The 17,505-nt window shown below is 31.1% G+C and overlaps 1 protein-coding gene across 1 annotated transcript in view; it reads right to left on the reverse strand.

Annotated features, from left to right (window-relative positions):
- The window catches only part of LOC134692835 (neprilysin-4-like), an 82,338-nt gene that overhangs the window by 21,556 nt on the left and 43,277 nt on the right, over nt 1–17,505 (reverse strand). Inside the window, exons 3-8 of the mRNA XM_063553428.1 lie at nt 8,554–8,693; nt 7,204–7,257; nt 3,390–3,440; nt 2,493–2,654; nt 1,647–1,730; nt 813–1,021 (exon numbers count right to left, since the gene is read on the reverse strand). Coding sequence (XP_063409498.1) covers nt 813–1,021; nt 1,647–1,730; nt 2,493–2,654; nt 3,390–3,440; nt 7,204–7,257; nt 8,554–8,693 — 700 coding nt within the window. The remainder of the gene's footprint in view (nt 1–812; nt 1,022–1,646; nt 1,731–2,492; nt 2,655–3,389; nt 3,441–7,203; nt 7,258–8,553; nt 8,694–17,505) is intronic.

The raw sequence follows: 17,505 nt of genomic DNA on the forward strand, positions 1-17,505 counted from the left end.
CGAAACATAATTTGCAAATATGATACATCAAATTAATTTGTAAACTTCTTTGTTACTTATATAAGTACTTTGGAGTCATTGACACTTTCCTAAAATACGTGTTTTTACGTTAAATCATGATGATATGACTTTGTCATTTGAGTGTACTGTTCATGCATATTGGTTTAAAAACGTATGCTTGATTATATTCACGGAAACACTCCCAAATCTGTGTATACAGCGTTACAACCAACAAACTGTCATCCCCACGTACACGTGGTGGGATAAGTCAGCTATAAGCTAGGTTTAGCTCACAATGTTTTTCGGAAAATATGAACCAAATTCAGACATTTGACAGTGTGTTTTCAATTGGTTTCGTTTTTCTAACGTTTGAATTCGGCAGTTTTGATAATACGTTTTGATAGCTATTTCGCAAACGTTTTGATTGCAATATAATGCCATCTGTATACGCAGATTCAACAGTATCGTACGTGAAATACTAAAAAAAGACAACACCACATTTAGTATCTTTACAGAGTAATTTTTTTCTAGACCATACGTAGCTTGTTATCATTTTTTCGGTGCAGTAGGTGATGGCGACTGTGTTGACTGTTATACGTTCAAATAGGTATGACAATTACTGTAATCCTTTTAACATAATTTTAATTAATAATTTTTGCATATTAGTATCGGTCGGCTATATTAATACTTTTTTCCTATATTTCCCGTCTTTTTCTGTGATTTTCTCTCTTTAATTATGATTTGTTGCTACCAACTTTGCATGCCTTTGTCATGTACTATATAACATATGGGTTTTTTGGTGCTAGCATTACCTGAATTACATTGACTTCTGAGTTTTTATCGTCTGCACTGACCCATTGGTCTACCAAAATTTTATTATTATAAAATCTCAGCTTCACCATCAAATCAATAAGATTAAAATTTTCTTCTGACCACGTGGCTTCTCTTTCCGTTACAGGCCAACCACCTAGCTCTTCTAATAGGTCATAAGCTGGATCAATACCCCTTTCGTCAATTAGTGCTAAAACAAATGGTCAAGTCAAGATAACTCTTGTAGTAGGTAAAAAGCTGGATCAATACCTCTTTCGTCAATTAGTGCTAAAAGCTATGTGCTAGGATTTGACAGATATAAACTTCTCAACGAAACTCGTATTTTGTTACGGTACCAAATAAAGGTGTATAAGTACGTGATTGAAGACTAGTAACTGGGAATAAAGAACCGTTTCAAGTGTAGCATATAATAGTGAACACCGTAGGAGAGTTAATATGATGAAAAGTGGCTTGTGATTGTTAACAGAAAAATTGTGATGATAATGGAAGACTCAATTTTTTAGAATAATAGTTGACAATTTGTTTAGGTGACAAAGAACGAATAAATGGTGAATCTGTTAGTAAAACATCAATGCAGATAATTTATTTTATCATGAAAGCCCGCGATAAACACTCCAGTCTTAAGGCAGTTCTTAGAGAACCAAAATTGTCGAAATAATTAATAAAGCAAAGGATGGCATAAATGACATAATTTGGAGTTCTCTAAATCTATTGATGATATAAATGTTATCATATTGGAGCTCCTTAAATCTTGAAAACACTAGTTGTAAATGTATTTTGAAATTCATCTTTTTTTGTATTCGCTGTTAACTTACTCTCATTTATACATGAGTGGTATAAATACTTTGCCTTTTTAACTGCTTCACATTCAGATGATAATGCAGGTCTCTCTAAAAGTCCTGAAATAGAATTACATCACTATTAAATGAACCAAAACACCTTATCACAAGGGTGTTCGCCATTATACAACTTTTGACTATGAGATTGTATTGACTTTTAATGGAATTGATAAAATTGTCAATATATTGATTTGACCAATCATGGTACCAACTACCTGCTCATAATTTGCTTTATGTATTCTTAACTTCTTTTGTAGCTACTTAATTTCAAAATATGAAATATTCATAAACACGTTCATAAACCAACGTCTTGGATGTCACATATATACAAAAATACATATCAAAGTACGCATACTTCTGTTACCATGGTGTTTACCTACACCAAAACATACTTCTTCAAGATACTGATTTTTTTCAAATACGTTTTAAAAAAATATTTATTTTCATTTGCACAAAATAAATCAAACACTAATTTATGACAACAAGAATAAAATAGGAATTGCATTCATATGTACTTCAATATTAAATTTTGCTTTATCACTAGCAGAAAAGGTGATATCGAAATTTGATATATATAGGTTATCGGGTTTTCTAAAAAATCACCCACGGTCCCCAATGTGACTGACTAAAAATGTGTCGTACTGGCTGATATCTTACGCTATTTATACGTAAAAATATAAAAAAAGAGTCGAAATTGAAAATAAACGCAATTTTTATACGTATACATGCAAAGAAAATTTACGGACGGAAAGAAGGCAGACAAAAGCTATTTCTGCTATAAAGATTTGTTAATAAAGTCACAAACAATCTATTCGAGTTTACCTTTCACTATAACTTGGAGGTCATCTAAAAGTTTAGCAAACGTATTATAGCTTGACCTGTCATCGGGAATGATGTTGACTTTGTTCCAATTACCACATGCATATTCATAAAAATCATCACAAGGATTGGCTGACGGGTTCATTCCTTGTAATATTCGTGCAGCTGGAGGCAAAATAGAGAAACAATTACCAAGTAGAAACATTATACATAAAACATGAAGCACCAAAAAGTTATACCTAATTTTCTTATTGAATCATGAAAAAAAAAATCATTATTAAAAATAACATGTACAATCACGACAAAGAAAACAAATTAGAATAATGATTCACTTCATGTACTTTTTATGATGCTGGTGCGAAAAAATACACATGGGACCTGTTGATGTATCATAGTATATAATTGTAAAATTTACTTAAGAAATCAGAAGAAATATTTATTGACATGCAACAGCATCATTAGATAAAAACGATTTTTTAATTTAAAACCTTTAAGGAACAATGAACAATAAAGCTATTTCTTCACTGATGTTTTAGTGTTTTTTTATACATATTTTCTGACATGCTTTCTGTGTGTTTCAATTCCACTTATCTATTGTTTTTTTGCCTTACAAATGATCCTTTTTTTTAATCTGCATTGGTATTTTGCAAAATGTAACTTTTCTGTTGTTTTACTTAAGCAATAGATTAACCAAATGTACTTTGCAAATCTTTTGGGCTTTTTTTGTCCTCCATGCTATTTACTTGTACCTTATTTAGCTTTTTACTTATTTATATTCGAGCGTCACTGGCGAGTCTTTTAAAGACGAAATGCGCTTCTGGCACAAATACATAACAAAAATCAATCCTGGTCATTATGATAAGTTTATTTATAATGTATTACACCTATTTTACTATTTACCTGCTTTCACACAATCTCTTGTCATGCATATCTTTGCGTTTTTTTCTTGTTCTGAAAAAATAAAATATAACTTTGCGAAAATAGAATACCTAGAATAATCTAGAAAATGGTCTTGAATTTTTCACCCAATTACCACAATCAACATGTTTATCAAAACTTCTACAAGCAAGCCATTTTGTTTTATGAAATACAACGATGAAGCAAATATCAACATTTTTTTTTTACCTTACATTACAGATGGAAGATAAAAGATTTCATTTAAACTGGTTTATTTTTTTTTCTCTCGCTAAAAGGAATATCATGTCAGACACGATTTCTGTAAAAAGATTAAATCACGATGCCTTAGATATTGAAAATTCTACATCAGACGGCTATGGTAATTTGATCCCGACGTTTGTTCTAGGCATGTGTGATCACTTAAAAATTCGGGTTGAAGCAATCACATTGCATTACATGTGCTTGGGGAATGAACCCCTTTTTTCTATCTTTTTGTGTGTTTTTGTTTTATTTTATTGAAAATATACTGTGATATTTCACATATTTTCTCTTAGTTATACTGTTCTGATTTTTTCAATACAATATTACAATACGAGTATAATTTTTTTAACATAAGGATAAAGATAAATCGTGCTCTGTTAGAAAATGTTACACTACTGGAAAAAATTTTCTGAAAGTAACCTGATCACGATTTTGATAACTTGATTTACAACATATTTGAAACGTTTTTATAATTCAATAATCGTCTTTACATTGTAACCATTTGTGCTGCTTTTTTTCGCCGACTAGTTCCTTTATTCATATGAGGCAAATAATTTAATTGAGCATCTTGAGATAAGTAGTTGGATAACTCTTTACTTCATGGTCTATGAATTTACAATAACGGTAGGATGATACAAAAAAATTACGACACAAAAACACCGATTTCAGTTTCCAAAATTTCCTCTGTATCCACATTCCAGCAGCGCTTGCATAGGGGTATATGTCTTCCCGGATATATCAGAACGTTCATTTCAAATCTTTGGTTTAATAGAGAGATGTTGCTAACAAGGTCAAGAAAGCTATCAAACCAAGTGTTTAAGTTGATGGTTGTGAAATATTTCCTCCGAAAATTTCACTGACGCCATCACGAGTTGGTTAGTTATGAATATGTTTCCAATAAGAGGATATGTTGTCGTAACCATAATAACATTCCCTTTCCAGCAAATGTGAAAATGTTATGTATAACCGGGTGTTAGTTGCATGTCCAACACTACGGGATCCACTTGTGGTGCTCACTCTACTTGCCCTTTTGGATCACCTAACATCACATCCGATTTTTAGAGGGGTTCGCACTGCTAAGGCACACGTTTTCATTGTTTAAATTGGACGAATTTTGTCTTTGAACCTTTATATTTTTTTTTAGGTTTACCATAGCATTGTCAGCTTTTTTCTGCTTTTAAGATTGAATCAGCTTTGGCCTCTCTGTTACCTTTTATTCCCAACACATATTGATTCCTCCATGCATACACATTTACTTTTTTCGGTATTTTCACAAAAAACCTTCTTTTATAATTAATTACTCGTAACAGAACGGTCATGGTACTAACCAAGTAAACCAAAATAAATTCAAGTTAGACCGTTGGTTTTCCCGTTTGAATAGTTAAACACTTGTAATATTGGGGCCCTTTATAGCTTGTTGTTCGGTGTGAGCCAAGGCTCCGTATTGAAGGCCGTACATTGACCTATAATGGTTTACTTTTTTAAATTGTTATTTGGATGGAGAGTTGTCTCATTGGCACTCACACCACATCTACCTATAGTCGCCGTCAGCTAAAATTCGTAGCGGTTATCGGTTAAAATAATCGAAACTATCAATCGCGTTCACTCGAGATATAGGTTTTATCATTCCATTCATAAATCGCAAAAAGAAAAACCACTACTGACCTACCTTTTAAGTGATCACACTGTAATAATCCTGACCTTCACATTTTCCAGAATGTTTTACATTGTAATTCCGCCATCTTCGTTTCTATGAGGATCATTTGTTTACATGTGAAATTCGTCACTTGCGCAGTTTCCTGAAATGTTCTTTTCATTGATGTGATGCGGTTTTCCGCGCTTTATGCAAATGTTATGAAATTGAACTCCACGGAAACACTTCCGGGAAAAACAATGACGGATTCCACCATTCAAAATAGTCTTGGAAAATGTGAAGGTCAGGATTATCACAGTGCAATCACTTAAAAGGTAGGTCTGTAGTGGTTTTTCTTTTCGCGATTTATGAATGGAATGTAAAAAACTATATCTCGAGTGAACGTGGTTGATAGTTTAGATTATTTTTACCAATAACCGCTACGAATTTCAGCTGACGGCGACTATATATCTATATAAGGTATTATTTGGCGAGTGCATATGAAAAGGGGTGCCAAAATTGAAACTGGAAGCGGGAAGAATTCTATAAAGCTTTGGAGAAGTTGCAGATAAGAAGTGACAGTGGACGATCGTAGTCTAACTTTTCAACCAAGCTCGCGCGACATATAAATAACCTAACAGTAACGAGGAGCAATTGCGAAGAACTAATTTCAGTTGGATTGTTGGTAATCCTGCTACTAATGCAATTAACTGAACAACGACTAATGAGTTATGAACAGACATATCACCAGCCCAGTTAATGAGCACATTCGGTGTTGACATAGATATCCATTATATTGTAATTTTTATAAATTAACTGCAAAATTATGAATTAATCGAAAGACCAAAGATTATTTTACCCCAGCATAGATTACCTTAGCCGTATTTGGCACAACTTTTTTTGAAGATTTAGTCATTAATGCTCTTTAACTTTATACGTGTTTGGCTTTCTAACTATTTTGATCTCAGCGTAACTGACGAGTCTTATGAAGACAAAATGTGCGTCTGGCGTATGAAGTAATAAACCTGGTACCATACAACCATACATAGAAATGAAGCTACAAAAATATCTTGTTCTCCAAAAGGATAAGCGGGTTCTGCTTTGCACTGACATTGAACAGCTTCTCAAGGTACTACAAAACTGTTTAAATAATTTACTGAGGAATTTATCAGATGGCAATACCATGTCTCAGGTGTGTTATTGTATAATTCTAAACAAAAGACAAAGGATGACGCCACAATAGACCATAGAAAACTTATAGCAACACACATAATGAAAAGACAATTTTTAATAAACCCTTCCACTTTAAAAATAAAATAAAGACATACATAAATTTATTATTTTTGTGTTGCTAAACGTTAATTGTAGTATTCCTGATGGTTGGTTTCTATTGCACGAGTTAGCTAATGATATACGTTTTCAATATTTGTAGTCCTTTCTTCTACTTATCTAATACAAAGAAATGTCGTGAACAAAAAAAAGGATGTGTTTTCTACCTGGAATTGTCTCTTTCTTATTTATAATAAAATACAGTATCGCAGATGTTTTGGTGTTAAAATTCTTTAAAAACATACATTTTGACTTGCTTTTAAAATTTGAAATCATGTGTATTTATGTATTTGTAAAATAATTATGAGATATGAAAGCAAATAAATAAAGGCAAAAGTAGTAAATAGCTGTTTAAAGTCATAAATCGATCTAAAAAAAAAATCATGTTACAAACTAAAACTGAAGGAAATACATCACATTCGAAAGGAAAACAATGGAGCAACAGAAACACTGAAGTGCAACAGAAAAACCCAACAAGGATTTTAAAATAATCAAATGAGCAAAATTTGATGCAGGAATGCAGATAACTTATGTTTTTTTTTGGTGGTTATTTAAAAAAAAAATTATTACGAAGTTACAATCGATCTTACATACCTTTATCACTTTTGTCTTGACTAGATAAATTCATGGAAAACTGATTTTCGTCAACTGCAATGGAAACACAAAGTCAAAACAAAACAAAAAAATCCAGATACAAACCAAGTTTTCGGGATAAAAATATATAGTTTCACAAGGTGCGAGTATAGAACTATACACAATGTTTTAAATAAGGTCAATTTAATGCCAAAAAATGCAAAATCAACAAAAAGTAACACCCATCAAAAGAAACGCCCATGCGGCCCATCAAAAGTAACGCCCATCAAAAGTAAACTCCGTAATGATTTGGATTGACTTGCTACATGTCCCTTCCTAAGTATGTTTTTTTTTTTGTTTGTTTTGTTTTTTTCTTCATTTTTGCCCCTTTTTTTTTATAATTTTACTGTCATAACTAGGAGATTATAATTATACTGACATCTGAAGGAGGAAGGCTTTTTTCCCAAAGGCAATCAGTAGGCTGGTAAACATAAATTAGTAAGAGAGAAATAATAGAAAGGGAATTGTAGCAAGTCTATGATTTGGATTGAAAAGTTATGCAATCAAATGTAACATGGCGTTGTCAGTTTCATTTTTTTTTAAACACGATAGTAAAAACGAACTCTTGCGGATAGTTGTCTCATTGGCAAACATACCACATCTTCTTTTTTTATAAAGTCAAATTAGAACATTTTTTTTTTCAAATTCACGTGTTGTTTTATTTTATGGTAAAGTTTAACTTATTGATGGATTAAACGTTTGATGGATTTCTGATATTTTTGATTCGTGAACCGAATGCAGCGTAAAAACAGTTGCTTATTGAAAGTGTAATAATTCAATTTTGGATGTAACGGGTCATCTGATGGCTGACGTTGTTTTGTTTGTAAGCTCATAGACATACTTAAGTCATGTGACCGTGACGTCATCAAAGTTTTTCATGGTTTACTCCCGTTTAAAATGGAATTTAGAATTATATTATATGAAATACCTGTAATATGTTTTCTGTCTATTCAAAATAACGTAAAAAAATGAGGTGCACACTTTAAAGTAACATGCTACGCGGTGTGCATCACATTTTTTATATGATTTCTTCAAAGACAGAAAAAAAGTAGTTCCTTTAATATTATATAAGACATCCAAACATATATCCTTAAAAATGCCCTTTAGAAAAAGTCTCAATCAAAAACAGTTGGTTAGACACTTCGTAAAAAATAACAGCAGTTTAACATCGTTACAACAGTAGGAAGGAGGTTTTTAACATGGTAAAGACGTTAATTTATTTGGAATTACATTGCCAATTTAATGTTCGGCAACTTGTTGTTTTTAAATACCCTTTAATAAATGATGATATAACCGATGAAAAAAGCTTACCCCGTCTTTCCTGTAATGAAATGGCATGTAGAACTAATAAAATACCAATGATTCCTATACATAGTAGTACTACACAAAATAATATCCTCTCTAGGACAGTTCGCTCTTTACACCAAAGTTTACTGGCTTCTCGTTTTGACCTGAAATGACAGAAACTTGCAAGTTAATTTGTCCAAAGTTAAACAAAGTATTCATAAATAACACTTATTGTTAATCTTTTAAATGAAATTGAGAATGTAAACGGGGAATATGTTAAAGGGACAACGACCCGACCAAAGAGCAGACAACAGGCGAAGGCCAGGAATAAGTTAGACTGTTAACGCTTTGATGGGGTCAAATGCATGATTGCCAAACCCAAAAAGACCGCTGTTTCACAAACTTCATATTAGTGAAGTCCTTGTACAAATTGGATCAGAGTGAGATTAAATAGGTCGATATCGACTTTAAGTTGAAAAAGAACCCATCAATCAGTCTTAACCAGTATGTTGTCATTGAGCATCCTGATTACGTCTGGTTCACTGAACTTCTTGTTTGATTCAGAGTTATGATTTGTCTATTCCATATACTAGTACATGAACAACTTGGAGGAAATGAAATGATTTTATATCAAATTTTTCTTGAATGGTTGTTTCGCCTTATTTCGAATAATGACCTTCAGACTTGTTGTTATTACCTGTGTTAACAGATCTTCCATGTGTTATTGTTTTATTTGTGATCGATATCTTTCCACAAACCATTAAAAACATTAAGATTATCTTTTATAAGATACCTATTTTCATGGACTTAACACGAGGTTAACATTAGATGGTTGATTATGAATATTTTGACACTTGTCTCGTTTTTTACATTGTAGCTTATATGATTTGGAACATCACATTAGGTTTTTAATTTTCTGTGTCTAGTGCTCTTCAACTTAGAACTTGCTTTTGTATGTCAGGTGTTCATAATATATTAAAATGTATACGAAACACGTAAAGTATGTCCCCCAAAAATATAAATTTATCGTTACGCCCTAGTGCAAAAATTAAGGCATACACAAAAACTACTGTAAATTAGATTTTTATTTATACGAATGATGAGACTGAGTGCATATCGCAATATTAAGAACGCGCGTTCTTATCTTATATCTGATACATATATCCGTATACACTTTCCTGTCATCGCCCTCGAAGCATGTTTGTCCATTTTTCAAAAATCGCAATAATAAATGCACGCAATAATTTCTGAATTTACAGTACTTCAAATGCTTTTTATCTAGGTAAAACTACCTAGTTACACTATAAGTACAGTCCACCGTCAGCTGCATGACAAAGGGTTAGTAGAAACTCATTTAGATCATCTTCTTATACTTTAGTACACTGGACTTTCATTTCGTCTACATTTCGTTTTCCGATTTTATTTACTTGAAATTTTCTTTCATTGTTATATCATTCCATCCATGTAATAGTGCTTGAAATCCTCCTTAACTGTTACGATGAATTATTATTTGTAAAAATTATAAGTTATATGTTAAATACAAAGCTTAAAATTTTCGAAATATGAAGGCTAAGGATGACCTTTGCTCTATTCAGAAAATCTCTGTCGGAATTTTTGATAATCAATGCTTTTCAATTTTGAACTTTATTTTGCTTTTTAACATTTTTTTTTGACCATGTTGGTTCTTTTGTAGATCGGCGTTTATTATGTTTTTGTATCTTGGTATATTTGATGTCTATATTAATTACAATTGATTTTCCGAAAACGAAATCAATATTTAGATACAATTGAACATACATTTTACGCTGAATCAATTTGCAAAGACACAAGCAAATATTTAAAAATGTACTAAATAGCTACATTCTCAGTTCTGTGGACATCTGTTATAAAATCATGACATCATTTTTCCTGTAATGGGTTTAACAGAAGAAAAAATAAGAAAGTTAGATTATTTGTGTCATTGTCTAAGCTTATTTCTTCTAATTAAATGTTTTTCTTATACGGTTTTGATTTTTCATGTTTACTCAAGGGAAATGATAGTTTGTAACAGTGCTTCGATCCGGGTCTTTGATGTGTTTTTAAATAACACGACTGGGAATCAAGTGTAAGTCAAGCTGTCTAAAACGTCTAGTACACTGCCGTTTGTAATATTTTAGATAAAGACATTTATTCTGGTAAATCAATCAAAACATCATAAATATCACAATAATAAATTGTGTCAGTGTCCTGAGACTAGACATTTGCTAAAAATGTATTTTACAAAAGTGCAGAAATTTTATAAACGTCGCTTATTTTATATCCTAACACAAATAGGTCAATTCACGTGTCCTGTTGACGTTTAATTCTTGGACAGTACAGGTTCTTTGTATTGTAAATCAAAATGCAGTCTTCTTTCAATAAATTTGTCTATTAGCACTTGTAATCTTTTCGTCGTTTTTTAAATGGCGTATGTTTTATGATGGTATCAATCGTTGAAAGAATAAAATCCTAGAAAAAACCCTGTCAACATGTTTACATTTGCTATGAAGTCAATAAAGGCAAAATTACCAAAAAATTGAACTTTTACAGGATTCGGTAGGATTAAGAGTATTAATCATTGCAACAAAATCTCTGCATACCTTAAACAAGGTCAAATGCAAACATCATAGCAAGTTAGTCACGACGGCGAGAATCATTTGGGTCGACTCTTATCTATATTCCGATAACTATTCTTCGATATCGTAACCCTGCCCTTTTATATACTGATCGCTGTTACGTATGCCTCGTTTATACGGACATTTAATTCGAATTGAATTCGAATCGAATGCGAATCGAATTTGCTAATCGCGTTCACACACTCTTCTTTTTTTAATTCGAATTGATTCGAATTGGCTAATTAGAATTACCCAATTCGAATTAGAAATTCGTTTTTGTTGATACGAATTAAAAGTTAACGTCGTTTGAACAGTTAAGCGTATTTGCCGCGCATTGAATTCGTATTAGAATGAGGTTAGCACGTAAAACGTCGAATGCGAATTAAACTAATTCGAATTAGTTAATGCGAATCGACTTTGAATAACGTGTGAACTCAGCATAAGATAACTATTCAATAATAATCATGATTATAAAAAATTCACGAAAAGAACTCAACTCTAAAATGGTGATGTAAAAGGTAAAATAAAAACACAAAACAATCACATTTAATGGGTTACAAAATAGTATACAATTCGCATTTAATGATTGGCATACATTGTGTAAACCGGTTATTTTACAAATAGGATAATTGCTCAATGCAAAGATACATAATAGTTCCACTTTTCATTGAGTATACAACACTACGTAAACATAGTGAATAATACAATAAATGAATTTACAGATAATTCTTTATCATTGTCTAAAACTGAAACTAACTAGATAACTTCAAATCTCTCAATCTGTATTTTGTAAATCCTTCGCTATTGGTAATTGTATCGGTAATAAGTAATTTACGGTGTTATACAGGTGTCATACCACCAATTAAAAGTCCCTATCTGTTCAACCAAATTGTACAATTTTCACAGCTTTCTAAATATTTTACCTTAAGTTTAACTTCATACAAACCAGGTATATCCTGAATCATACATGTATCAACTTTCTACGTGCCAATTTTCAACAGGTGTTTAAAATCATATAAAAAAGAAAAGGTGTTCCGAATAGAGGTACCACTAAAAATAACCCCTGGTTTTCTGGAAATCTTAAATTAGTATACTATGGAGTGCATTAATCCTCAATTTTGAATGCAAACTCATAAACAAGTAAATTTTAGCTCAAGATGGTCTTAATATATTTCTCTTTCACCAAAAGTTTCATTTCTGCCAATTTGTCGGTTAGTTTAAGTAAAAAATGACATCAAATGCACTATTTTTTGTCCGAGTAGGCCTACTTTCACATACGTTCTAAATTTGAGGGAGTAATTGGTGGTATGACACCTAAAGAGACAAAAAAACTGATTAGAAATCTTTTATTTTGCTTTATTCTTAATCCTTAGTCAATTTGTAGTTAAAACAGCTTATCTGAGCATTATACAACTCATATTAAAAATTTAACAGCTCTATTTAAACTGACTGTAATGAATGACTTTGATAGAAAATACTTGAAAATTTCTTTTTGGGCTACAGGAACATAAACTTTCAATATCAAGATCATTTTTTGCTGATTTTTCCTTGTTTGTTCTACTTCTTTTAAGACTTTCCACAATTTTTGCAATGAATTAAGTAAAAAATCCAAGATATTGAAGGGTCAAGGAATATTGACCCCCCTTTTTTTCATCTGGTGTCAGTTAAGTACTACAAATTGATCAAAAGTGCAGTCATGGTCATTTAACTGTGCTTATTAACATCAGTGAATAAAATTTAAGATAAAAACATTTCATTTGGAATAATAAATGGTACTTTTGTGAGTTTCTGCAGTGTTTACATTAGGCTATGCTACCTGCCAAGTACATAGTATGACGCAATGCTATAAGGGGTAAAAATAAAAAAAAATCATTAAATCTGCATGACAAAATTTGTTTGCGGGTAGTAAACAACCTATGTTTCAATGTTTAACACCACAGAATAACTTTCTGTGCATTTATAACATTATTTAGGACATTTTTAATATAAGAGCATACTGTCAGGATGGGAAAAGCTAAAAATAGCACAAACTCAAGTTTTAGGCTCTAAAATTGCAATATGTGACATTTTGCTCCCAAAAAAATTGAAATGTGGCTACTATTATCTCAAATTATCAGTTAAGACAGAAAAAAACAATTGTTTTCTGATTTTGATGTTTCACCGCATTTTGCTTAAAGGTGTCATACCACCAATTAAAAGTCCCTATCTGTTCAACCAAATTTTACAATTTTCACAGCTTTCTAAATATTTTACCTTAAGTTTAACTTCATACAAACCAGGTATATCCTGAATCATACATGTATCAACTTTCTACGTGCCAATTTTCAACAGGTGTTTAAAATCATATAAAAAAGAAAAGGTGTTCCGAATAGAGGTACCACTAAAAATAACCCCTGGTTTTCTGGAAATCTTAAATTAGTATACTATGGAGTGCATTAATCCTCAATTTTGAATGCAAACTCATAAACAAGTAAATTTTGGCTCAAGATGGTCTTAATGTATTTCTCTTTCACCAAAAGTTTCATTTCTGCCAATTTGTCGGTTAGTTTAAGTAAAAAATGACATCAAATGCACTATTTTTTGTCCGAGAAGGCCTACTTTCACATACTTTCTAAATTTGAGGGAGTAATTGGTGGTATGACACCTAAATACACTGCATGACATCAATACATTCAGGCTTAAAACACGAGTTCACAGAGCAAAGAAATATAGGATAACAAGGTATTGAGTGTGTTAATATAATCAAAATAATATATTGGTACTCAAATGTAGTCATACCGCCACGCATTCAACCGAGAAACGAATCACACAAATGCTAAGACCTTGCTAGCAATGGGGTGATTACATAAGAACTCGCTAGTAGATTTTCTTTTATTTGTACTATTTTTCTTTTTCTTTTTACATTGACATAAAGGTAATGTATATTTGAAATATGTTAAATACAATAATTTTATAATACAGTTTGGTTTTGATTTTATTTTCGACTATAACGTTAGGTTTTCTGGATGCGTTTAATAGATATAGGACGATGTGGTGTGAGTGCAAATGAGTACGGGGCGCCGAATGGGACTCTTGTGGTTTTGTACTCAAAATTCAATTTTGTACGGACAAAAGTGACTTTTGTTCAACAAAAATGAGTTCAGTTTAACAAAATTTGTATCATACTACAAATTTGAAATTTTGTCATACAAAATTATCTATCAGCGGACAAAAGTCACTTTTGTCATGACAAAATTCATTTTTGTTACACAGACTTGACTTTTGTTACCTAATTTGAAAATTGAGCGACAAAAGTCAATTTTGTATTTAAATTAGTTTAGTTTGGTTTCTGTGAACTAATTTGCATACAAAATCAAAAAATTGACTTCTGTTACACAAAATTGACTTTTGTTACACAAAATTGACTTTTGTTACACAAAATTGACTTTTGTTACACAAAATTGACTTTTGTTACACAAAATTGACAAAATTGACTTTTGTCTCAACAAAATTGACAAAATTGAATTTTGTCTCAACAAAATTGACAAAATTGAATTTTGTCTCAACAAAATTAACAAAATTGAATTTTGTCTCAACAAAATTGCCAAAATTGAATTTTGTCTCAACAAAATTGACAAAATTGAATTTTGTCTCAACAAAATTAACAAAATTGAATTTTGTCTCAACAAAATTGACAAAATTGAATTTTGTCTCAACAAAATTGACAAAATTGAATTTTGTCAGAACAAAATTAACAAAATTGAATTTTGTCTCAACAAAATTAACAAAATTGATTTTTGTCTCACGAAAGTCAATTTTCTCTCACGAAAGTCAATTTTGTCTCATAAAAGTCAATTTTGTTGTTACAAAATTGAATTTTGTCATCACAAAAATGAATTTTGTCATCACAAAAATGAATTTTGTCGTCACAAAATCGACTTTTGTCTCAACAAAATTGACTTTTGTCTCAACAAAATTGACAAAATTGACTTTTGTCTCAACAAAATTAACAAAATTGACTTTTGTCTCAACAAAATTTACAAAATTGACTTTTGTCTCAACAAAATTAACAAAATTGACTTTTGTCTCAACAAAAATGACAAAATTGAATTTTGTCTCAACAAAAATGACAAAATTGAATTTTGTCTCACAAAAGTCCATTTTGTCTCACAAAAGTTAATTTTGTTTCACAAAAGTCAATTTTGTTTTACAAAAGTCAATTTTGTCTCACAAAATTGAATCTTACCGTACACAATTGACTTTTGTGATTTAATTTCCATATCAGGTAACAAAAGTCAATTTGTATGCAAATATGTTTATATTTGCATACCTTTAAGACAAAATTTACTTTTGTCATGACAAATATGAATTTTGTCTACAAAAATGAATTTCGTCATGACAAAAATGAATTTTGTCTACACAAATGAATTTTGTCATCACAAAATTGAAGTTCTCACAAAACAAGTCTGTAGCACATAGTTTTGTAAGACAAAAATGATTTTGTTATGACAGAATTGAATTTTGTACAAAACCACAAGAGTCCCATTCGGCGCCCCGTAATGAGACAACTCTCCATTCAAATAACAATTTAAAAAGTAAACCATTATAGGTTAAAGTACGGCCTTCAACACGGAGTCTTGGCTCACACCGAACAACAAACTATAAAGGGCCCCTAAATTACTAGTGTAAAACCATTCAAACGGGAAAACCAACGGTCTAATCTATATAAACAAAACGAGAAACGAGAAACGAGAAACACGTATATATATTACATAAACAAACGACAACTACTGTACATCAGATTCCTAACTTAGGACAGGTGCAAACATTTGCAGCGGGATTAAACGTTATAATGGTTCCAAACCTTCTCCCTTTTTCTGAAACAATAGCATAAAGGGTAAAATCACAAAAATACTGAACTCAGAGGAAAATCAATACGGAAAGTCCATAATCACATGGCAAAATCAAATAACAAAACGCATCAAAACGAATAGACAAGAACTGTCATATTCCTGACTTGGTACAGGCATTTTCAAATGTAGAAAATGGTGGATTAAACCTGGTTCTATAGCGCTAACCCTCTCTCTTTAATACCAGTCTCATCAAATTCCGTTATATTTACATGATGCGTTAAATAAACAGTCACAATTAATAAAATAATCAAAATATGGGTACATCAGTCATCATCGATAACAATTTTAAAAGGGACAATTTAACAGAACACAAAAACTTCTATCTACGAACACATGGATTGACTTGAGTGTCTGACGTCATAAAATTTGTATACGTCACATAAATTTGTCGTTCAATGTGCATACAAAAATTTACATGGCAATGTAAGCATACAGAGTTAAAAAATCAAAAGTATGTAAGAACAAATTACAGAAATAGACCGAGATTTAAACTAGTCCATAAGTTATAGGTAGAATTTATGAGAATTCAAAAATAGTTAATTCCACTACGCGATTGAATGATTTTGACGTAACATCACAACATAGAAAAACACACGATAAAATATCAATTGGCAGGCTTAACTCAATCAAAAAACGTATGATTGCACAATGAACGAATGCATATTACTAAGAAAAAATCACATGTAAAGCAACCGATTTGTGACAATTAAAAAGGACCACATATAGGGTAATATATATTTTCTATGCACGTTTCATACAAAAAAATACAAGCATATAAAATTATTTTACAAAAAGGAAAAAAAGGCAAAATTTGCTAGAGGGAGGTGGTATCTTTTTTTCTTGACAACCTCTTAATTTATAATCGAACAATAAAAGAACAGCATAATATAAATTATCCAAGGATTAAAGCATTAACAACTGTCAGCTATCTAGATATTGATAGCCAACCAGCAATAGTATCAACCTATGTAGTGCTTTAAAACTTTATAAATGTTATCCGTTCGAAGAACTTTTCTGTATATAATTATTTCGGGAACAATGAAAGAGAAATATTTGGAAGCCATTAGATAGACATGTAAAGGGCATAATGACCGTCAATTTTTTTTTCTGAAAAAGTTAAATAACAAAAAGTTCGAAATCCAGGGACAATTAAAAACAAAAAGTCTGTAAACACAAGGCAAAATCAAAACCTCAACCATATCAAACTAATAAATAACAACTGTCACATTTCTGATTTTGTACAGACATTTTCTTATGTGGGATTTTTGGGAATAAGAAGCCTTAATTTCAAATAATTCATAAATTAAATTCTATTTTTTTTTCTAATACTCAATATCAGATGTGATTATGACAGCGTTTATGAAAACCATTACATGTATTGCTTATTAAACAGCATACACCTTGAAATTACATAAATAAAATATTTTACAATAAGTACATTGATATGCAAG

Source organism: Mytilus trossulus, chromosome 12, assembly GCF_036588685.1.
Source record: "Mytilus trossulus isolate FHL-02 chromosome 12, PNRI_Mtr1.1.1.hap1, whole genome shotgun sequence".
In the NCBI taxonomy this organism is placed as follows: Eukaryota; Metazoa; Mollusca; class Bivalvia; order Mytilida; family Mytilidae; genus Mytilus; species Mytilus trossulus.